At 49.1% G+C, this 23,535-nt stretch overlaps 3 protein-coding genes across 4 annotated transcripts in view; 2 read left to right on the forward strand and 1 right to left on the reverse strand.

The window, feature by feature from the left end:
- The window catches only part of Stag3 (stromal antigen 3), a 30,701-nt gene extending 24,484 nt beyond the window's left edge, over window positions 1-6,217 (reverse strand). Inside the window, exons 1-4 of one of the 2 annotated variants that reach the window (XM_037198354.1) lie at window positions 5,726-6,217; window positions 4,346-4,519; window positions 1,999-2,101; window positions 1,563-1,682 (exon numbers count right to left, since the gene is read on the reverse strand). In XM_037198354.1, coding sequence (XP_037054249.1) covers window positions 1,563-1,682; window positions 1,999-2,101; window positions 4,346-4,519; window positions 5,726-5,994 — 666 coding nt within the window. In that variant the 5' untranslated portion in view covers window positions 5,995-6,217. Of the gene's footprint in view, window positions 1-1,562; window positions 1,683-1,998; window positions 2,102-4,345; window positions 4,520-5,643 lie in introns of both variants that reach the window. The other variant, XM_037198355.1, reaches the window with a different exon arrangement.
- Window positions 6,218-6,318: 101 nt separating this feature from the next.
- Gpc2 (glypican 2) lies at window positions 6,319-12,864 on the forward strand. Its single transcript, XM_037198356.1, has 10 exons — window positions 6,319-6,705; window positions 7,367-7,525; window positions 7,855-8,177; window positions 8,927-9,007; window positions 9,685-9,847; window positions 10,089-10,219; window positions 10,359-10,505; window positions 10,595-10,734; window positions 10,819-10,988; window positions 11,967-12,864. The coding sequence occupies exons 1-10, from the start codon at window positions 6,540-6,542 to the stop codon at window positions 12,224-12,226; spliced, it is 1,740 nt and encodes a 579-aa protein (XP_037054251.1). The 5' UTR covers window positions 6,319-6,539; the 3' UTR covers window positions 12,227-12,864.
- A 1,050-nt stretch (window positions 12,865-13,914) lies between these two features.
- Window positions 13,915-22,752, forward strand: Gal3st4 (galactose-3-O-sulfotransferase 4). Its single transcript, XM_037198357.1, is given in 5 exon segments — window positions 13,915-14,062; window positions 15,839-15,940; window positions 16,185-16,215; window positions 16,217-16,489; window positions 21,394-22,752. Coding segments are annotated over 4 exon segments (1,485 nt in total). The 5' UTR covers window positions 13,915-14,062; window positions 15,839-15,842; the 3' UTR covers window positions 22,477-22,752.
- Window positions 22,753-23,535: the final 783 nt, after the last annotated feature.

Consider the following 23,535-nt stretch of genomic DNA (forward strand, 5'->3'; position numbering starts at 1 on the left):
AAAAGTTCTAAGATCTAACTGAATTCTATAATATAATAAAAAGAAGAAAGGGCAGTATCTGAAAAGAATTTTCCATACTTATTGAATGACATCAATTCTAAGATCCAGGAAGCTAGTGGATCTCTAGCATAATAAATAAAAAAGAAACTTAACCTTTAAACAACCTGTAAGACATCAGAACACAAAATCAAGAAAATTTTTCAAAATAGTAGAAAAGAATCATTTACAAAGACCATACATTTAACATTTTACAAACTAAAACATTTACAAATAAGAACTATGCAAATATACTGGCCTTGAATCATATGGGATTAATAAATAAAACTTAAAAATCAAATTCCTTAGTTGTATAAACCATATTTCAAAAGCTCAACAATCACACATAGCTAGTGGATACTGTACTAGAAGCACTGATATGTAGCACCATTATAAAATTCTGTATTTAAAGTTTTTATTTACCATTGTGTGTGTATATGATGTGTGTATGGGTGTGAGCACATCACAAATGTGGAGGTCAGATGACAGCTTTCAGGAGCTGGTTCTCTTCCACATTTACATGGCTCTGGGAACTGAACTCAGTTACCAGGCTTAAGTGGCAAGTGCTTTACCCACTAAGCCATCCCACCAGCCCTAAAATACTGTATTGATCAGTGTTAAATTAATGATATCTGATTTTCAGTAGCAACAGGAAAGGCAAAAAGCAATGGGAATAGTATTTTTAATATGCTAAAGAAAAATATATCATCTCAGGATGCTATACCTAGTCTAGCCAGGGTAGTGGCTCATGCCTGTAACCTCAGCACTTGGGAGGCTAAGGCAGGAGGATTTCTCTGTGTCTGAGACCAGTATGGGCTATAGAGTCAATTACAAGCCAGCCTGGGCTAGAATGGGACCCTTAAAAGGTGTTTCTGGGGTGGAGTAGAATACACATTTAATCGCAGCACTTGTGAAGCAGAGGCAGGTATAGCTCTGCAAGTTCCAAGCCAGCCTAATATACATAATTCCAGTCTAGCTAGGCCTACATAGTCATATTCTGTCTCTAAAAAATAATTTATAAGATTCTCTATCTAGTAAAAAGTTTTTAATAAACAAGTACATTTTTATACAAGCAAAATATATAATGCTTTATTAATAAAACCCTCTTAAAGGATAATCTGGAGATAAAAGAGAATGATTCTTTACAGAGTATTTGAGATTCAAGAAGGAATAACAAACAAAAGAAAAATGTAGGCATATATAAACAAACACTATATAAAATAAGATCTGATTTGCTGAGGAAGGGAAATAGACAAACAATATGACAGTATGTATATTGGAGGAGAGAGCTGTACTTAAATATATTAAGGTCCTTTAGAAGACATCCAAAATGAAGCATGTAAAAGGAGAGAAGACAGAAAAGATAAAGTTGGAGCACAAAAAAATGGCAGAAATATATTTAAATATATCAATAATGATAACAAATACAAATTGGTTAAATTTCTGTGGAGTACATATTGGCAAAATAAGGAACATTTCTTATTGATGTTAAGAGGAAGAGGAGCAGAGGGGAGACACTTCTTTACCTGCATGTCACATCTGGCAGCTTTCACAGCATCAAAGAGATCATTGGTTGGCGGCACTGATTCCTTCTTGCCATTCCCACTAGGTACTATTCGGGACTGCTTCTTCCGATGTTTTGCCACCTATTAAGTGTAGAAATATTAGGCATACAAAAGCTGTAAGAATGATGCTAACATTTGATTTTATCATTATCATCTTAAGTAGCCTTAAGCTGCCAATTCCACAGTTATGCTTCCACTATTGTTTCAGAACTTAAGTAACTGATTTTTTTTCTTATTGTTGTGAAGTTTGTTATTACTAACCTTTTTTCCTTGTAAAGAATTCAGGCACCTCTCCATCCTAATGTTCTCTTTTCTTCCATTCCATCACCTGAGTCCCTTCCAGATCTTTCTTTGCTGATTCCCCGACTAGGTTCTAAATTAATTAAAACAGACTCACTGGGGCAGCTCTGGGTGGTCGTTTCGCTGCTCTCTTCTTCACATTGCGTCTTGAGCTGTCTTCAAAGTCACTATCTTCATCAGTTGATACAGAGGGACTATCCCTATTAAGAGAGTATGATGTCCCTTGTATCATCCCATTTCTTCCACATAAAGAGTTAACTATAGTTGGGCGGTGGTGGCACGCGCCTTTAATCCCAGCATTCGGAGGCAGAGCCAGGCGGATCTCTGTGAGTTCGAGGCCAGCCTGGTCTATGGAGGGAGATCCAGGACAGGCTCCAAAGCTATACAGAGAAACCCTGTCTCAAAAAAACAACAACAAAAAAAGAGTTATCTATAATTTCTATTTATCTCTAACTGTGCCACATCTGCATGAGAAAAACATTCAAATTTTAAGAAATAAGGGGCAAGAAAAATCACTTCAAAACAGTGGAGATAAAAAAATGAGTAAAAGCAGGTGAGATGGCTCAGTGAGTAAGAGCACTTACCACCAAAGGCTGATGACCAGAGTTCAGCTCCTGGAACCCCATGGTGGAAAGAGAAAACTGATTGCTGAAAGCTGCCCTCTGATCTCCATGTATATGTTTGTGGCATGCAAATATGTACATATATACCTAAATAAATTGTACTTACCTTTTTTTAAGAATGAGGAACTGAAACGGGTGAATGAGACAATTTGTATTCACAGGCATATTCAGATTACTACTCTGTGTGCAGAAAAATCAACCTGGCTGAGGAATAACATCACTCATACATAAGTAGATGAGTGTGTACCTAGTTCATCCTTGAAACATAACCTTAGTGATTCAAGTTCATAGTACTGACATAATCTAGTCCTCGATAATAGCACTGGCAGAAACAGAAATGATTCAGAGAAGGCCAATTAAAACAAATGGGATAAAGATAACGGAATGTGCGGTTATTTTTTTTTTCCTGGAAAGATTATAAAAACATGATATGCTATTATAATCTTCACAGAATGAACACATAAAGTTATAAGGATTATGGGTCTGTTTTAAATATCTCAAACAGAACTACAGGACACTAACTAAAAAATACCTACAAATTCTCAAGCAACAAATAAAGTACTCTTTATTTATACAATGTCTCAGTCCCTCATTCCACTAGCAACTATCATGTGCTAAGTACTGTTACATGTTCAAGATAGGTTTAGGTAGCAAGATGAATTCAAAACTAGACATGTACTCTATTCTTATTTTCAGGGTAGCCCAGGCTGGCCCTCTGAACCTACAATTAAGATGTGCTAGTCTTGAGTGAGGTAACCCAAACCCAGAAAGACAGTCATGGTATGTACTCACTCATAGGTGGATTCTAGATATAAAATAAAGAACAATCAGACCACAACCCATAGAACCATAGAGGCTATATATATAGCATGGAGGTCCCTAGGACGACTGTGGCTTGTAATAAATTTCAGTTTTACTCAATTATTGAAAAAAAAATAGCCAAATGAATGGAAACATATGAACTAAGAACCAAAGGCTGAGGGGCCCCCAGCTGGATCAGGCCCTCTGAATAGGTGAGACAGTTGATTGGCTTGATCAGTTTGGGAGGCAACTAGGCAGTGGGACCAAGTCCTGTGCTCATTGCATGAGTTGGCTGTTTGAAACCTGGAGCTTATGCAGGGACACTTGGCTCAGTCTGGGAGGAAGGGACTGGACCTGCCTGGACTGAGTCTATCAGGTTGATCGCAGTCCTCGGGGGAGGACTTGTCCTGGAGGAGGTGGGAATGGGGGGTAGGCTGGGGGTAAGGGGAGGGGTAAGGGGGTAAGGGGAGGGGGAACCCGTGGCTGATATGTAGAACTGAATGTTATTGTAAAATAAAATATATATATATATATATATATATAAATACATTTAGCACCCTTAAAAAAAAAAAAAAAAGATGTGCTAGTCTTGATGTTTATAAGATGTAAGACACTAAGAACCAGTCAGCAGAGCTGGGAGGAGCCTCCAGTCTGAACCAGTACAGCATTCCCTCCCTTCCTCTCTTCTCTTTTCCCCTTCCCTGCCTTCCTTTTTGTTTGTTTGTTTGGTTGGTTGGTTGGTTGGTTCATTTTTATATATTGTTTTAAAGCAGAGTCTCATGCAGTCCAGGCTAGCTTGAACTCACTATGCAGCTGTCCTTAACCACTTGATCTTCCTGCCTCCACAACCCAAGCTCTGGGATTACAGGTGTGTCCCACCACATCCAGCTTTCAGTACAGTATTTGTGCTGTTTTCATACAGCCCCACACATACTATAGAAAGCAACAGAGGGGAAAGCTGCTGGGGATACAGGAGGGGCCCCCAAAGGCAACAACCTCTCCCTCACCGACTGCACTCACCACTCTGCAGTATCCTGTGAGTTCCTGTCATCACAGGATAGGCTGGTGGAGGAACAAGGAGACAAGGCCATCTGTGCACTTCCCACAGACTTTTGACGTGGGGAGAGCACACTGTCTGAGGGGGAGCCTTGGAGCTGAGAGGAGGGTGACCACAGAGTAGGCATGTTAATCCAGCTGTAGGAGAAAAGAGGAAAGTGTGTTTCTACTACAACTACTCCATCCCTGCCATGACCATCACCTTTCTCACCTAGGATATGGTCCTAGCCCCCCCCTGGGGGGCACCAGAAACAATACAAAGAGGCAATCTAACCACGGTGAGGTATTAAGGTCACGACTTCCTCAGGATTTGGCAAACAGGGTCAGGAATCCCAGCTACCTGGCAGGCTAAGGCAGGAAGGTCACCAAATTCCAAGCCAGCCTGGGTTATGGAATCCATTCCAGACCAGCCTGGGCAATTTAGTGAGACCTTATCTCAAAATAAACTGAAAAAAGAGGCCTGGGGATTACGGTTGAGTAGTAGAAAGGCTTGTCCAACACGTTCAAGACTCTGGGTCCAATCTCCAGTATAGGCAAGATAGATAGATAGATAGATAGATAGATAGATAGATAGATAGAGAGATGATAGAGAGAGATGATAGATAGATAGATAGATAGATAGATAGATAGATAGATAGATAGATGGTAGATAGATAAATGATAGATGGATAGATGATAGATAGCTAGATGACAGATTAGATAGATGATATAGATAGATGATAGATGATAGACAGATGATTGATAGATAGATGATAGATAGATAGATGATAGATAGATGAGAGATAGATTAGATAGATGATATAGATAGATAGTAGGTAGATAGATAGATAGACAGATAGATAGATAAAATAGGCTAGAGGATTTATACACCAGAGCAGCTTCAGACATGAATTTTCACTGGCTGGTGTTTGAGAATGAAGCTTGGCCTCCAAAAACAAACCCAGCAGGGCACCTCAGAGTTCCATTTCTGGAAACCACTTCCCGATTACACAGGACACGGGAGTCTAGGGATGATTTGAGGTGGGGGGGGGGGGGGTCCTTTGCATCAGGCCGGAAACACTGCAAAGAGTCGGGGCCAGTCCGGGTTCTCTATTTCCAGGAAGCGCGGTCCACGGCCAACCCCAGGAAGCTTATTCGAGCTGAGGGGGGCCTTCCGTTTGGGGGACTACCCGTCTCTGCGGGCCAGAGGACGGGATTCTCGGCTTCCACAGCGGCCACCACAGAGGCAGAGGACGGAGGGGCAGGGCGGGCGAGCGGCCTACCCGTGGGTCAAAGGGGCCACCTCACTGTTTGAGCTCGGAAGAGTGACCTCTAGACGACCACAGCTCAGGAAAGGTCACCCACCACCTCCGGGGTCCTTCAGGTCTCAGTGGACATCCCACCTCCGACAGAGACGCCCCGCCACTGGCGGCTTCCCCTCCTGCGACGGCGGGCGGGTAAAGCCTAGAAAAAACGCGGGAAGGCACGAGACTCGCCGCGCGCAGGCGCGAGATCAAACTGGGCTTCGCGCGGCCGGGAAGTGTCGCGAGACTTGGGAGAGCGCGAGCTCGTGCGAGACACGTTCCGGTCACACAGCAGGCTCGGGCTTCGAGCAGCCACCAGGCGCGAGGCATGCATCCCAGTCACGTGGGCTCGAGCGCGTGCGGGTCGCTCCACCCTGGCCACGCCCCCTTTCCTCTTATGTTCCCCCATTCATTGGCTGGGCGGTCAGCGACGGCCTCCGGTCCGGCTTCTCAATTGCAATAGGCTCAGTTTCACGCAGGCCCCGCCTTTCGGGCAAGAGAGCCACGCCCCCTCTCAAAGCCACCTCCCCCGACCTCACTAACCTCCGCCGTGCGGCCGCGCTCCGCCCCCTGCCGAGTTCCCCTTCCACATTGGCTTCAACTCTAGCCTGGCCCCGCCCCCGAGGCCGGTTTCCTCTTATCATTGGCGAGCCCCCGCGTCGGGCCCCGCCCCCTGTCCCGCTCCCTGGCTCCCATTGTCTCCGCAGATGCCGCCTGGTCCAGCTATCGTGCTGGGGGTTGTTCAGTTTTGGGGGGGCACGCTCTTTCTCTTTTCTTCGAGACGTCCCGCGGCCGAGAAAGGAATTCTAGAGTTCCGTGGAGTCTTCTTTTCTCCTTAGGACCCACTTTGCCCCGTCCCAGGGAGGAGAGCAGCTATGTCCGCGCTGCGTCCTCTCCTGCTTTTGATGCTCCCTCTGTGTCCCGGTCCTGGTCCGGGACCTGGGAGCGAGGCAAAGGTCGTCCGGAGTTGTGCAGAGACTCGGCAGGTGCTGGGAGCCCGGGGATATAGCTTAAACATAATCCCTCCCTCCCTCATCTCAGGTGAGAAGAAAGAGGAAGACCGAAAGAGTCAGGGGTGGGAGGGGGCGGGGACGGGTCCTCCCCATCTCACAATGACTTTTTCTTTTCAGTGACCATTCTGATAATTGTTTCATCTCCTAGGCATCTTTCTTCTTCTTCTCCTCCTCCTTCCTGTAACCTCCTTACCAGGATCACAATAATCCTGCTGCTCACATAATAGCGCTCACTCAATCCCCGCCCAAGGAATTCCCCTCTCTGTAATTAGCCCACCCGTTAGTGTCTTTCTTAGCAGCCAGGATTCCCTTGCAATTTCTGTGAGCTTCTTTTATGATAATACTTTCTTAGCCCCACCCCTACAAACCCCATTCTTCATCCCATAGCTGTCCCATAAATCCTCAGGGGCGTGGGGTGTGCCGCGTTGGGAAGGGTCACCTGAAGACACTCTGGTCACTAATTTGGCCCTGAAGGCAGCTGTCAAATAGACGATCCCATGACAAATAGGGGTGAACTTGGCATGGGTGAGGGACAGACAATAAAGGAGGGTTCAGGTAGGGCTGACGGGGCAGACAAAGGGAAAAGCGACGGGGCAGGTGGAAGAGAATGATCAGCCCCCAGAGACAGGTGGGAGAGGGAAGGAAGTTCATAATGCCCCTGCTTGCTCTCCACTGTTTCCTCTGCCCAGGTGAGCACCTTCAGATCTGTCCCCAGGAGTACACCTGCTGTTCCAGTGAGACAGAGCAGAAGTTGATCAGGGATGCTGAGGTCACCTTCCGTGGCCTGGTGGAGGACAGTGGCTCCTTCCTGATTCACACACTGGCTGCCCGGCATAGAAAGTTTAATGGTGAGGACCTTTGGGGGTCCCCAGATGTGCTTCAGACCTCTTTAGGTTGATGATTCCCACCCAGCTTCCTGTCCCCACCTCCTGCAGGCTAAGGCTGCCCACCAAACACCCCAGAACTCCCCACAACTGCCCGGCCCTGCCTGTCTCCAATTCCCGCTCCACATTCTCTCCAGGACCCTGCCCTTCCTCGTCCTTAGCCTGCCAACTCTCCGACTTGCTTGGTTTTCTAATTCTTTTGCCTCTTCTTCTCCTCGTTCCCTCTCCTGTCTCTGCCCTTCCTCTGCTCTCCCTCTCTCTACTCCCTCTTCCCATCCGGCCACCTGTGTTAGAGTTTTTTCGGGAGATGCTGTCCATATCGCAGCATTCTTTGGCCCAGCTCTTCTCGCATTCCTATGGTCGCCTGTATTCCCAGCACGCCATCATCTTCAATAGTCTGTTCTCTGGCCTGCGGGACTACTACGAGAAGTCTGGCGAGGGGTTGGAGGATACCTTGGCGGATTTCTGGGCTCAGCTCCTGGAGAGAGCCTTCCCTCTGCTGCACCCACAATACAGCTTCCCTCCTGACTTCCTGCTCTGCCTTACCCGACTCACCTCCACTGCTGATGGCTCTCTGCAGCCCTTCGGGGACTCACCCCGCCGCCTCCGCCTACAGGTGAGGGGGTCCCACGACCTGAGCTTCAGCATCCTCTCACCTCGTGACCTCTAGTTTATGAATTGCCATCTCCCAGACAGTCTTTCCGTTTTATGCCCATGTCACCTCATGCCCTGCATCTCAGCCTTTCTCTTGGTGATCCCCATCTCAACTTGGTCACCTATGGCTGACCAGTGTTCCTTGGTCTCCTTTTAACTCCATGCCCACCCTCATTCTTTGCCCTACGTTTATATACACACTTGGCCTTCCACCCCCAGCTGCTTTCCTGCCAACACCTCTCTGATCTTCACACAGTGACGTTCTGTGGTTCAGCCAAACATGAACTGGGCACTCCATAGTTGGGAATCATTTTCACTTACAGTATCACATTCAATTGTCACCATAATTGTTTGAGGTAAATAAGAGCATCCTTACTTTGTGAAGGAGAAAAATGGGGCTCCCAAGCACGTCTCATAACCAATAAGTAGTAATGCTGGACTTCACACCTTAAGTCTTCTAATGTTTGAGTTCAGTGTTCTGATTCACAGTCTATCTCTAAACCTTGTTCAACACAATCCTACCAGCTCTTTCCAAAACCCAGTCCTTCTAGACCCTCATTCCTTTGGAGCTATTGGGCCTCCCTCTTATGTCTCCCAGCAGTAAACCCACCCAAGTTTACCCCACAAACCCAGTTCCCTACTGTCTCTCAGCTCCAGTCTTAATAAGAATTTTTGTGTTTGTTTGTTTGTTCCTTGCCTTCTTTCTTCCAGATAACCAGGTCACTGGTGGCGGCCCGGGCCTTGGTCCAGGGTCTGGAGACTGGAAGAAATGTGGTCAGTGAAGCGCTTAAGGTTAGAGGGGACCTGAGTATGGACAGAGCCTAGGGAGTGAAGAAGACAGGCACCAGCTGGCGGGAGAAGCCTGGAGCTGTCCCTCCTTATCTGCCCCTGGGCTCTGGTGTTCCAGGGTACATCGGGAAGGAAGGCCGGAGTCAGGCCTCCACTGGGTCTGGGACACGATCCCCTGTGACTTCTGATTCTCCCCTCTGGTGACTCACGTGCCTTCTGCCAGCCTTGGAGGGCTTGTTTTTTTTCCATAGCAGTTCAAGATCGTAGTGAGCCCCCCAGTGCCCCCCTCTCTCCTCCCTGTTGCTGAAGGCCTCTGTACGTCATTGTCCTGTCCCCAACCTCACCTCCTGCCCCTCCCTCTCTCCTCAGCCATCTTGGGCTCACTCTTGGCCCTGAATCCTTCCTTACCACCTCCTCCCCAGTAACACTCTAGTCAAACACTTCTCATGAAGTACAGTCATAACCTTGCCTCTGGGTACTCCCTTTCTCAGCCCAGCCCCCCCCCCGTGCTGTCATCGAGGGTGCCTCATGGGGTCACCAGCCAGTTGCTCACATCCAGCTTCTAACAGATAGCCTGGGGAGGTGGGTCAGGATCTCTGACCTCTATGCCCAACACCAGGCTTACTAAGAGCAGCCTAGGTATTCATTGATGCCCAGACCCATTCTCTACCCCTCCCCAGGTGCCCGTGTTGGAAGGCTGCAGGCAGGCCCTGATGCGTCTGATCGGCTGCCCACTTTGTCGGGGAGTCCCCTCGCTTATGCCCTGCCGGGGCTTCTGCCTCAATGTGGCCCATGGCTGCCTCAGCAGCAGGGGACTGGAGCCAGAATGGGGCGGATATCTGGGTGAGGGGGCTCAAGAAAGCCGGAGGGGAGGAGGGCCCTGAGTAAGTTTGGGGGTCATTGTGTGAGAGAGTGGCCTAAAACCATACTGGGGGGAAGAATAATAGGGAGGTGGGCTTTTCTCATGTGATCACACACACCACCTCCAAGCAAGCAAATTGCTCGGTCCTTTTAAGGCCCTAGTGAGATTGGTGGGAATATCCTAGGTCAGGGCATATACTTTCTCTTTCCCCCTTCCCTCAAGATGGTCTCCTGCTGTTGGCTGAGAAACTCCAGGGACCCTTTTCCTTTGAGCTGGCTGCAGAGTCCATTGGGGTGAAGATCTCAGAAGGTTTGATGCACCTGCAGGAAAACAGTGTAAAGGTGTCAGCCAAGGTAGAGAGAGGGAAGGGTGGAGGTGAGGTGTGGCTCACAGTGTGGGTGTCAGAACAATAGAGCGTCTGGGGGAGACTAGATGAGGACACGGTGTGGTTTGCTTCAGAGTGACTGCCTTGGGGTCTTCGCCTGTGCTCAGGTGTTTCAGGAATGCGGGACCCCGCATCCCGTGCAATCTCGTAACCGTCGAGCACCAGCGCCCCGAGAAGAGGCCAGCCGGCCGTGGAGGGCGGCGGCCGAGGAAGAACGACCCACGACGGCAGCGGGCACTAATCTGCACCGCCTGGTGTGTGGAGGAGCTGCGGGTGCGGGTGGGCGTGGCGTGGCAGGCGCTCAGCTCAAAGATGCGCCGCAGCTTTGTTTTCTGTCGCCCAGGTAGGGGAGCTCCGCGAGAGAGTTGGCCGAGTGCGGGGCTTCTGGGCTGGATTGCCCGTGACGGTGTGCGGGGACTCGCGCATGGCGGCGGACCTCTCACACGAGGCGGCACCCTGCTGGACCGGAGTTGGGAGAGGCCGGTGAGGCTCTGGCGGTGGGAGTCGGGCTGCTGCGGAAGGAGGGAAGGCAGGCAGCGGGAGCCTTTCGGGCTGTTGTGTTCTCAGGTATCTGTCGCCTGTGGTCGTGGGCTCCTTGAACGAGCAGATCCGCAACCCGGAGTTGGAAACCTCGGGTCCCGATGTCCCGACGCGGCGGCGGAGGCTACATCTCCGAGCAGCTACGGCTCGGATGAAGGCGGCTGCGCTGGGTCAGGACCTTGACATGCATGATGCTGGTGAGGCCCAGAAACCCACCCCGCACCGCCCGCCCCTTGCCCCGGGTCGGCTGGCCGTCTCCAGCGAGTCTCCCCTAGGGGCCCGCCCACTGCTTCTCACGCCCCGCCCACTGCCCTGCAGCTTCATCCTCCGCTGCGAGCCAGCTCCCTGCTCTGGAGCTCAGCCCACTGCCCCTCTGCCCCCTCACTGCCCCCTCGAGTACCTGCTCGTTACTTCCCGTTGCCCCTGACACCACCCCGCACTGCGCCTCCACTCCCGCCCTCTCCCTTTGAGACCCACTCACTGCCCCACTAGCCCCGCCCCCCATTAACGAGCCTCATTCATTCCCGTTCACTTAAGCCTTTCTTAAGTGCCTGTCTGAAAGGTCTCCATCCTTGATTGCGGTGGTGGAGGACACAAACATTCCTGCAGAGAATGCTGAGGGAACTTAGTGTAAAGAGCAGTACCGGGGACAGGGAAGCTAACTGTGGGACAGCGGGCTGCCCCGCCCCCACTTCCCCATTAGCCGAAAAGAAACAAACATTCACATTTTACCCTTTGTCTTGGTCACTCTCCCTACCCCTTCCTCCCCCGTCCCGTTTCTCTGCTTTTGTGTTCTATGGCTTCTTGTCTGTCTTCTCTCCCTATCTCTACCCATTTCTGTCTTTTTTCTGTCTCTGGCTTTTCCCCCTCTCTCGTTACCTTCTCCCATCTCCATGTCTGGTGTCTGATTTCTGATTGTGCGGTCCCTGCCCTGGCATTCCTTCCTGTTCGTCACTCTTACGTGTGTATCCTTCTTTGGCCTCTCTTTATCTTTTTTTTTTTTTTTGGCATATTAATTATGCAAAATAATGGGTTTCGTTTTGACATTTTCGTGCATTCCTATATATAAAAACATGTGCTTTGTGTTTTATCTCCATTTCCCTTCCATTTGCATCATCCCCACCTCTTTTCTCTACCTTTCTGCCATCTACCTCTGTTCCTCTGCATCTGCGCAGATGAAGATGCCAGTGGCTCCGGAGGGGGACAGCAGTATGCAGATGACTGGAAAGCTGGGGCGGCGCCTGTGGTCCCCCCAGTCAGGCCTCCAAGGCCACCTCGCCCTCCTCGAAGGGACGGTCTTGGGGTCAAAGGAGGAAGCGGCAGTGCCAGATACAACCAGGGCCGAAGCAGGAATCTGGGATCATCTGTTGGTCTCCATATTCCAGTCACCATCATCCTCTTCCCCTCCGCCCTGACCCTGCTTGGACTTCGATAACCAGGGAGGGGTGCCCTAGCATCAGAAGGGTTAATGGCCCTTTCCTCTCCACCTCCCTCAGCTGAGCATGAGGAAGAGTGGAAGGGGGCTATAGAGAGGGTAGAAAGGGACTTTGTGGGTGAATGGCTGGGGCCCCAGATCCAGGAGTTTCCCATTGATGGGCTGGGGGGGGTAGATGGGTGTTCATAATATTTATTTTTTCATTTGGGAACTGGGGATATTTATTTAGGAAGGGAGTGTGGTTTTGGGGCTCATTGATGCAAAAGGCAGGGGTGGGATGTTGGGGACGGGTTGAGGAACTTGGAAGTGGGGAGGGGGGTACCTGGTGTTGAAAATGGACAAATAAACCTAGCTGGAGTGATGTCGCGTGCCTGTAAACCCATTATTGGGGAGGCTGAGGCAAGAAGATTGAAAGTTGGAGACCAGCTCACACAAAAACAGAGCTAGGTGCTGAGGTGGACAGGATGGGGTAGGGGGAGGTGGACCTGGGTTCAGTTGGCTCTTTAAAAGCATCTGTTTGAGGGGGGGAGGGGGAGGCTCATCTTGTGACCTTTGCCATCACATTCTTCAAAGCTTCCATTTCATATTTCAGTGTTCAAGTCAGTGTTTAATTGGTAAATAAATAATAATTTATTGGACCATCCGTGTGGCTTTCTATGTGTATGTGTATGTGTGTGGTGTGCATGTATGCACCCAGAGGCCGGAGGAGTACATTTGTCCTGCTGTATCATTCTCACTGAACCTGGAGCTAGGCTGGCAGGGAGCTCCAGCGATACTCTTGTACCCCCTAACACTGGAGACACATGCAGATGCACTTGTGGCCATGCCCAGCTTCTTCACATGGGTACAGGGTCCTTAGGCATATGTAGCCAGTGCTTTTCTTTCTGTCTGTTTCCTTGCTTTTTAACTTCCCTCGTGGGCATCCGTAACTGGCTCAGTTTCTAGCTGCTTCTTCCCTCTTGGAGTCTGTTCCCTAGGAGCAAGCAGCCCTAACTAAGGAACAACCCCAGATTTCCCAAGCCTGAGGTCTGACTATCTTAATCTATTAAAAGAGAATTGTGGTAATCAAACAGGAATCACATGAAGAAGTACCTGTAAAATGTGAACCCCAGGCCTGTTTACATTAACACACCTCTACCCTTGCCTTAGGGGTAAGGGGAGCAATTCTTGGCAAACTTTGGCTATCATGTCTGTCTGTCTGTCTCCTCTCTTCCCTTTCCCCTTTCTCCTCTGCCCTCCTCCTCTCCTCTCCTCTTCTCTCCTCTCCTCTCCTCTCTCTCTCTCCTCTCTCTCTCTCTCTCTCTCTCTCTCTCTCTCTCTCTCTCTCTCTCTCCTTTCACCTGAATAAATCTTTTGTTTTGTGGAAAGCCAAAAAAAAAAAAAAAAAAAAGAAGTAATTGATTCCTACTTGGAAGGAGTGTTGAAGTGGCATCTTTCAAAGGCAGGCTAGGTTATCTTTTCCCCAGTGGACTGGTAAAGGGGCAGAGAGGGGAGAGACCCAGAGAGAACGGATCAATGCCCAAGCAAGCAAGTAAGCAGCTACTTGGACTGGCGGGACAAAGGGAGGGGAGAGGGAGGAGTCTGGGTGCTGAGAAAAGTTTGTAGAGAAAGTTGATCCGAGGAGCCGGGCGGTGGCTGAGGCAGCCCGACCTGATTTTTCGACTGCTCTCCTTACGGCCTGGTGAGTGGCTAGAAAAGCTGAGGCTGGAACCCGTGGAGAGACCTTTGAATTTATGGACGGAGACTTGTGGGGTTCACAGAAGACCCTTAACAAAGGGCTGACGACAGATGAAGCCGTCACCAAAGCTGCAGAGGGGACCGTGAGCTGGGATGCGGGTAATGAGAAGAGTTTGAGATGGATGGGAAGAAATAAAGTTAGCTCGGGATAGAGGAGTTGCTGGCTGAATTCTGGGGGCTGTGATGGGGGAGGGAGTTGGGGATAATGTCAGAAGGAGGCGGGTCTCTGGATAGCAAATTTGGATTCTTTTCGCTTGGGGTCACCCGGGTAATTCGGGCAAGGGGGCTGTCAATGCTCACTGCAAGGACCTTGATCTTTGATTGCAGGGTGTGATCTGAAAAGGTGGAGCTACACTCCAAGTTCGTTAGGAAGCCTAGGGCCCGGGAAAGAAGAAAATCAATTTCTCTCTCTCTCTCTCTCTCTCTCTCTCTCTCTCTCTCTCTCTCTCTCTCTCTCTCTACCCTCCCTGTGCACTGATAGATAGGATTAGGAAGCATTTGCACCAGCCCCTTTAAGACCTTGGGGTCTGCCTTGTGCTGAGTGGGAAACAGCCTTGCCAGCAGGCACAGTGGCTCACATCACTCCTCTACGTCCACCTGCCCCCTTCCACCTCCTGGGTTACCCAAGCTGTTCCTATCTGACCCCCCCCCTCATTCTCTCCTAAGGTTTCCCCCAAACTAGTTCCAGAAGGAGGGAGGTCCTTCATTCCTATTTGTGATTGGCAGAGGGGCTCAGAAGGCAGCCAGACCCTGGCTTTGACAATGCCCTGATGGAAGGTCACCATGAACAAACAGGTTCAATCTTATTTTGGTGTCTGTTTCGCTTGAGATCTGGGTCCTGGCTTTCTCTCCTTCTCTTTTAAATATCTAAAGCTTGGAAGGGGGTACAGTTGGAGAGTTAGGGGTTGGCTGAAGACAAACGAGGTTGACAGAACAGGGAAGAGATGCCAGGACATCTACAAGGGTCTGTAAAGGGCACACACACACACACACACACACACACACACACACACACACACACACCGGGCCACTCCCCATCCCTGCCTCAGGTCTCAGTTGTTACAGGAATCTTAAAAGTTCTTATTAATAAAATCAAACCCGAGGCAAGTTATTGGGGTCATGCTGGTGACAGGAGACAGAACAAGCCACAGCTATCTCACTCACCGCATCCTCAGCTGGTCTTGTTTCCTCAGACTGGAGCCTCTGAGTCCTCATCCGGAATGGGTCTCAGCTGAATTACTGCTCAAAAGCCTGAATGCTTAACCAGCCAAATGCTTAACCACCAAAAGCCTAACAGCCAAAATGCCCCTAGTTTCTGGTCCTCACGCCTTATATATCTTTTTGCTTTCTACCAACGCTCCCTGGGATTAAAGGTTGGCTTTCTGGATTAAAGCGTGTCCATGCTTGCTGTTTCCAATGTGGCCTTGAACTCACAGAGATCCAGAGGATTTCTATCTTGAATGCTAGGATTAAAGTGTGAGTGCCACCATTTCTAGCCTTAGTATCTAGTGGCTGTCTGTTCTCTGACCCCAGATAAATTTATTAAGGTACACAATATTTTGGGGAACACAATACCACCACACTCAGTAGCAGGAGAAGAAGAAGAAAAAGTTCTACCCTTCTCCTTAGACTCCTCTCCTTCCCCCTCATTTCCCTTCTAGACGCTGACAGAGGCAAAAATCTGCTAACTCAGGGAGCAGACTCGACCAGGGCTGCCAGCAGGCCTGGGGAACGAGCCCCTGATCTCCAAAAGGTGCCTTTCACGGCCGCACAGCCATCTCCAGCTGTCTCTGCCACCCATGGCTCTTGGCCAGGGCTCTGTCACTGTCTAGTGTCACTTCCCTTGTGATACATGGGTCCTCTGTCTTCTGCCAGGACCATGAGGCTCTGGAGGCCTGGGAGCCTAGGGGTAGCTTTGGGAGTCTTCATGACCATCGGATTTGGCCTCCAGCTCTTAAGGGGACCATTCCAGAAGAGGTGAGTCCCCATCCTGTCCTACCTCTCCGACTATTACCCTCCCCCAACCTACTCTTCCTTAATCCCATCTGGGGATGTGACCCTTGGAGGTAAGCACTCGTGTGTGTGTGTGTGTGTGTGTGTGTGTGTGTGTGTGTGTGTGTGTGTGTAAGCATTGCATTCCTACTGTCCATTCCTTACAAGGACCCACCTGCTCCACATAATGGCAAGGGACAGGGACACTCCCCTTCCTTTCTCTTTCCAGGTTACCTGGGCTGCAGCTCCGACAGTCCTGGAGTCCCTTCACTAGGACCAACTGTTAAGTCTTGCCTACCACGACAGCGGCTTGTGTTCTTGAAGACCCACAAATCTGGGAGCAGCTCTGTGCTCAATCTCCTTCATCGCTATGGGGACCAGCAGGGGCTACGCTTTGCCCTGCCCACCCACTACCAGTTTGGTTACCCAAAGCTTTTCCAGGCCTCTAAGGTCAAAGGCTACCACCCCCAGAGTTCCGATACCAAGAAGCCTTTCCATATTCTCTGTCACCACATGAGATTCAACCTAAAAGAGGTGAGCAGGTTCAAGGAGGGTGGGGTAGACTTGAAAAGAGATCTCCACAGGCTTGTGGTCAAGATCTGTAAGAGAGGGATGCCATGGTTTGGTATGGGGGTTCACCCACAAGTTGGACCCTAAGACATAAAAATGAGGTTTCCTATTGCTCATTCTACAAGTGCCCTTCCTCTGGGGCAAGTGTAGTGTTGGGAGCCAGGCTGTTCCTTTCTCTCATATGGGAGCTGTGTGTGGAGGATGCATGTGCTTGTGGAGGCCAGATGTCGATTCCAGATGTGTTTCTCACTCTCCACCTCAGTTTTAGAGACAAGCAGGGTCTTTCACTGAGCCTGGAACTTACTGATTCAGCTAGATTGGCTGGCCAGTGAACCCCAGGGTCTTCCGGTCTCCATCTCCCCAGTGCTGGGGGTTATGTGTAAAAGCCACGTTTTGAAACTTCATGTCACTTCTGTGCTAAGCCCTCAACAGAGTACAGAATAGTCGGACCAATAATCCCAGGACTGAGGAAGTTGAGACAGGAGGCGACTGGATGTCAGACTAGGGCCGTAGCCCAGTTGGTAGAGCGCTTGTCTAGCATGTATGAGGCCCTGGGTTCAATTCCTAGCCCCACGTAAACCAGGTGTGGTAGTGCACACCTAAAATCCTAGCACTTGGGAGATGGAGCCAGAAGGATCTGATATCAAAAAGCTAAAAAATAAAAATAAAAAAAAAGTTGAAGGCCAACCTGAGCTGTATAACCAGACCCCCATCTCAAAAACAAATAACGATGACCACAACAGCACAAAAAGGATCCCAGTTCCGACCCCAAAGGAGACTTCTGATGAGAGAGATGAGCCCATTCTCTCACAGGCTTAGACCAGGGCTTGCCTGTCGGCAGAAACAGAAAGCACCGGAACTCTGGGTGTGGTGGCTCACGCTGTAATTCCAGCCCCATGAGGGATAAGGAGCACCTGGCAGAAGAACAGAGAAAGATTGGTGTGGTGGGTGAGGAACTTAAAAGAAAGATTGGTAAAGGCTATTATGCTTCCTGTTTCTCTCGTGTGTGTGTGTGTGTGTGTGTGTGTGTGTGTGTGTCTGTCTGTCTGTCTGTCTGTCTGTCTGTCAGTGTCTGTGTTTGATACTGGATCTCATGTAGCACAGACTAGTTTCGAACTCACTAAGTAGCTAAGGATGAGCTTGAACTCCTGATGCTCCTGCCTCCATCTCCTGAGTGTTGGGTACAAGTGTGCACAAACCGTTATCTGTTTATGTAGTGGTGGGGATGGACCTCAGCACTTTGTGAATGCTAGGCAAGCTCTCTACAACGTGAGCTGGTTCTCCAGCTCGGACGTTCTTTGGGTGGATTTTTTTTTTTAAGGTAGTTACCATTATGACACTCACCATTAGCCCAGAATGTCCTAGAACTCATGGCAATACTTCTATCTCAGTTTCTCGGAGTGCCAGAATTAGAGGTGTGAACCACAATGTCCAGTAGACATCAAATGTTCTTGGTGTTTTTGTTTTGGTTTATAATGCAGTCCTGGGGGTTGATCCCAGGGATTGCCCACACATGCTAGACAAGCATTTTTACCACGGAGCTATATCCCTAGCCCTGACTGGGATTCTTAGAGGAAGCAAACCATCACGAAGACGTGATGATGCACGTATATACGTGTATATCGGGAGAGTGTGTGCTGCCAATAGAATAGCGGGGACCGCCAAAACACTTTATTTTGAAGCAGGCTCTTGTTACACACCCTGGGTTGTCCTTGGACTCTCAGCTATTGTCCTTCCTCGGCCTTCCAAGGGCTAGGATTACAAGTGTGAGCCACCACACCCAGCATGCCCTTGTTGAAGGCAGAGCAGGACAGCTGAGGATCGTGAAGGGGATGACAGGAGCAGCGAGGGGCTGCTGTTGTATGACCAGGGGCTACTGATAAGAGTGGGACGGTAACCAGGATCACTGAACTAAGTTCCTCGGATGGCTGAGAGATGACCTGCATGGTCAATGCCATTCATTGACTACCTACCATGTTCCCGGCACTTCCACGCTCTTCCAGATATACTAATCCAGATTTATACCCGAAGAAACAAAGGCTCTCATACCATCAGTGAAAAGCCAAAGTCATACAAGCAGGAAATGGTAGAACTGGGAACAGTTATTTTTAATGCCAGAGACAGTTAAGTACCTTCTCCTTTCGGGGCGGGGTTAGGGGGCAAAAACAGATTTCAAAGGCTCTGCCCTCTGGGCATGTCCATATTAATGAAGAAAGTCGAAAAACACTCAGTTAAGGAAAGGCATAATTTAAAAAACCAATCTTCATGTGTAGGATGTGTGTGTCCCTAGCCGTGATACAGGCAAGGGTGCGCCATGGAGCGTGTGCGGCAGTCAGAGACAACCTTGTTTTAGTTCTCACCTTCTACCACCTTTGAGACGGTCGTTTTTTGCAGTTTGTGGCTATGTACTCCAGGCTAGCTGGTCTGTGGGTTTCTGGGGACTCACCTGTCCCCACTCCCATCTCACCATGGGAGGTTACATCGGCATGCTACTACATCTAACTTGACTTACCTGCATCATGGGGATTCAAACTCGGGTCCTCACACTTGCACAGCACTTTACCCACTGAGCCATCTCCCCAGCCTGTCATAACTCCTTTTTAAAAAAATCCATTTATGTTTATTTTTTTCCTCAGTAAATTTTCAGTCTGTTCTGTTCTGTATCCCACTCTTAAATCTTTACTCTACAAAATGTGAACGTCATTTGTCCCCAGGCTGTCTCCTGCAGAGTTGGGGTGGGGGAATAGGAGTTTGGGGACTGAAATTTCTTGACAACAGGAGAAATGTAACCATTTGTTCTTTTTGGGGAGGGATGGTTAAAGACTGATGGGTACCTTGTTGCTGGTTTGGGGGCTTGCTCAAATGGTTTCCAGATGCACAGCATAACACCTTAAATTCTAAATAAGTTCCTATTATCATTTTGGAGATTGATCCAAACTTATTTATTTTATTCATCTGAAGATTAATTTATTTATTTGTGTGTAAGAGAGACAATGTGTGCCTATGCATGTACAAGGAGGTTTAGAAAAGATAGCAAGGAGTTCTCAGGTATCATTCTCTGTCTGTTCCTTTGAGGCAGGGTCCCTCCCTGAACATGGGGCTAGGTTCTCAGCTAGGCCGGAAGTTATCAAGCCCCAGTATTCTTCCTGTCTCTGTCCCCATTGGAGATAGGCTTACGGGCATTTGTAGAGATACCTGACTCGTTACATGGATGCTGGGATCTGAAGACCGGTTCTCACAATTGCAGCATACAAGGTCTTAATTACTGAGCCATCTGTCCATCCCCTGATCCTAATTTTAAAAACTCCCTTAAGGACAGACTTACTACCAATTACCACTGTGATAGAGAAAGGTTAGATTCCATGATAAAAAGTCATTATCAGGGAGTCTGGGAACTATTAAGACAATATGTCAGTCAGTCTGCAGGGCTATGTTACAGCACAACCCAGCCTGGTTCTCAAGGTACCTGTTGAGTAATAGAGACACACATCTCAGACTTTAGTCCTACCCATTTTCCAGCACCGCACCTCCTGACCCTTGGTGTGCCCTACTTCAGGAGTGTCTTTTTCTCCAAGATCATCAGGAGTTCCAGAAGTGCCTTGCGGTACATCATCTTGGACTGGTCTGAGAACGCATCTGCTGTCCCTGATGGAATCCTGACGAGCCTCAAGGCTAGTTGTTTTCTTGAAGCTGTGACCCAGAGTCCCAGAAAAGGCATTTAACAGTTTTTGTGTATGTGTGTGTCATGTTGGCACCTGTCTGTAATTACAATGCTCAGGTGGCTGAGGCAGGAGTTCAAGGACACCCTGGGCTGCATGCATGTGATCCTGTCTCAGAAAGGGGTAGGGATGGGGAGATACAGTAAAATGTTTACCATGCAAACAATTTCAGGACCTGAATTTGATTCCCAGAACCCAGGTAAGAAAGCTGGGCCCGGTAGGAGGCTCTTGTGTTCCCAGCACTGAGGAAGCAGAGACAGGTGAGTCCCTGGGGCTCCCAGACTAGCCAGCCTTGCCCAGTTATTTCTCACTCGGGCCAGTGAGAGATCTTGTCTTGAAAACAAAAGTGGACGATGTCTGAGAAATGAGGCTCTCCCCCAGAGTCTGTGTGCACAAGTGCACACACATGAACACTTGCACATATGAACACACAAAAACTGAACACAAAGAAGATTTTTTATTGTAAAAGTAAACACCAAGTCTGGTTCTTAGAGATTTTAGGTGTGTGCCAGCAGCTCCCAGGGTTCTACCGTCTCTGTCTCCTCAGCACAGGGCTTATTATGGGTTAGCACCACTGTACCTGGCTTTTAGGTGGTGTTGGGAGTCTGGAGTTGGGTCCTCATGCTTTATGGACTGAGCCATTTCCTCAGCCCCAGGTTTGAGAGAGGTTTATTTTGTTTTGTTTTGCTTGTTTTTTCTGAGGCAGGGTTTCTCTATGTAGCTTTGGTGCCTGTCCTGGATCTCTCACTCTGTAGACCAGGCTAGTCTCGAAATCAGAGATCCACCTGGCTCTGCCTCCCCAGTGCTGGGATTAAAAATGTGTGCCACCACTGCCTGGCTGAGAGTTTTTTTTATCAACTAAAGAAGACACAAAGACCCAAGGAAATTGACTCCAGAGGAGCTTTGTGTGGTCCAGATTTCTGACTAGCTGCTATCTCGTGTATTCGTCTCAGTCACCTGGGAACCTCTGACTACTTCCCTTTTGCAGACAAGTAAACTGAGTCTCAGAGGTGATACAGAATTTCCCCCAAGATCACCCAGCTAATGAAGGAAGCCAAGGGGCGACAGTCAGAGTTCTGAAGGCTCACCAGAGCCTTAGCTTGTACTTATCTTCTCCTCAGTCAAGTTCTTTCTTTCTCTCCTCCGCAGGTACTACAGGTCATGCCTTCTGACAGCTTCTTCTTTTCCATTGTCCGAGACCCAGCGGCTCTAGCCCGCTCTGCCTTCTCCTATTACAAATCAGCTTCATCGGCCTTCCGAAAGGCACCGTCTTTGGCTGCTTTCCTGTCTAATCCTCGAGCCTTCTACAGCCCTGGGGGCCGTGGCAACCACTATGCCCGAAACTTACTATGGTTCGATTTTGGTTTGCCCTTCCCCCCAGAGACGAGAGTCAGTCCTCATCTACCCAGAGACCCCAACCCCCTCCAGCTACATATTGTGCCTTCTTCTGGTGCTGGCCCTGGAAGTCTCTTCCAGCCTATGACCACAGTTGCTAATAGTCATGAGCAGCCAGCCAGCTTTGCCTCTTCGGATTTTGGGCCCTCATCTTTTATCCAGTGGGGTCTGGCCTGGTTGGACTCTGTCTTTGACTTGGTCATGGTGGCTGAATACTTTGATGAGTCATTGGTTCTGTTGGCAGATGCCCTGTGCTGGAGTCTGGATGATGTGGTGGGCTTCATGCACAACGCCCAGGCTGGAAGTAAGCAGAGGCTCAGTGCTGTCAATCAGAGTACGGTGAAAGGTGAAGATCAGCAGCTGACTGCACGGGCCCGGGCTTGGAATAACCTAGACTGGGCTCTTTATACTCACTTCAACCGGAGTCTGTGGGCACGGATAGAACAATATGGCCAGAGTCGGCTGCAACGAGCCGTGGCTGAGCTCCGGGCTCGAAGAGAAGCTCTGGCTAAACGTTGCCTGATGGGAGGTGAGGCTTTAGACCCCAAATACATCACCGATGGTAGGCTCCGTCCTTTCCAGTTCGGTTCAGCTAAAGTTTTGGGCTATGTCCTTCAGAATGGACTGAGCCAGAAAGACCGAGAGGAATGCGAACGCTTGGCTACCCCTGAGCTACAGTATAAGGACAAACTTGATGCCAAGCAGTTCCCCCCGACAGTCTCCCTGCCTCTTAAGACCTCAAGGCTACTTCCCCCATATCTATCGGATTACAAATTAGAACACAAGTGGCCGGCGGAGGACAGCCAGATACACCTTCCCTTTCCTTGGAATGAATAGGAACTTGGCTCTAAGGTGAGACTGGAGTTGTCTGGCCTTTCTGGAGGAATTCCAGCAGCATCTGCCCCCACCCTCCACCTCCAGCTGCTCACTTTGCCTCTTCAAGTCTCAAGACAGGTTCATGTAGCAGTTCCCCCCAGAACCCCTGGAAGGGGCCAAAGAAGAGTGAGCCAGAGAAAGTTTGGGGACCATTTCTCTATGAAATCTTTGTCATGGAGCTGTGTGGATTTCACTGTGAAAATATTTGCTGGATGAATAAACGCTATGAAACGTTTACTTATTTTTTTAAAACATTATTAGATTTATTTTTTTTGTGTGTGTGTGAACGAGTGTTTTGCCTGCATGTGTAAATGTGCCCACAGGTCTCCTGGAACTGGAGTTACCAATGATCGTGAGCCATCATGTGGGTGTTGGAACCAAAGCCCTGCTCCTCTGCAAGAACAGCAAGTGCTCTTACCTCAGAACCATCTCTCCAGCCCCCAGTTATTAGTTTTATGTAGGACTCTCAAAAGGGAAGGGATGGGGAATCTTTTGTTGGATAGATATTGGACTGGAAAGGATTCTTTTTTTTCTTTCAGTATTTCCTCAAGGCTGGAAATACAGCCCATTGGTAAAATGAATGACTAGCATGAGTCATGTATCACACACACACACACACACACACACACACAACACACACACACCAAAACAATAACCTCCAGCACCACCACAAAGGTCCAAGAAAAAGACGGGGGTAGCTCAGTTGGTAGAGTGCTTGCCTAGCATGCATGAAGCCCTCAGGGATTCCCTCCTCAGCCCTGCATAAGTCAGACCTGACGACACCTGCAATGCCAGCCCTCCGGAGAGCGGAGGCAAGAGAATCAAAAGTTTGAGTTCATCCTCAGTCAGACAGGGTGTTTAAAGCCAGCTTGGGGAAACCTGGGAAACCTTGTCATAAAAAGAAAGAATCGTGATGGGGTTGGGGGAACAGAAAGAGAAAATTAGGGAAGAGAGCAAGGGAGAGAGATCGGAAGAGAAAGAAAGAAGGCGGGGAGAAAGGAGAGGAGCAAATAAAAATAA

This window comes from Peromyscus leucopus, chromosome 23 (genome assembly GCF_004664715.2).
Source record: "Peromyscus leucopus breed LL Stock chromosome 23, UCI_PerLeu_2.1, whole genome shotgun sequence".
In the NCBI taxonomy this organism is placed as follows: domain Eukaryota; kingdom Metazoa; phylum Chordata; class Mammalia; order Rodentia; family Cricetidae; genus Peromyscus; species Peromyscus leucopus.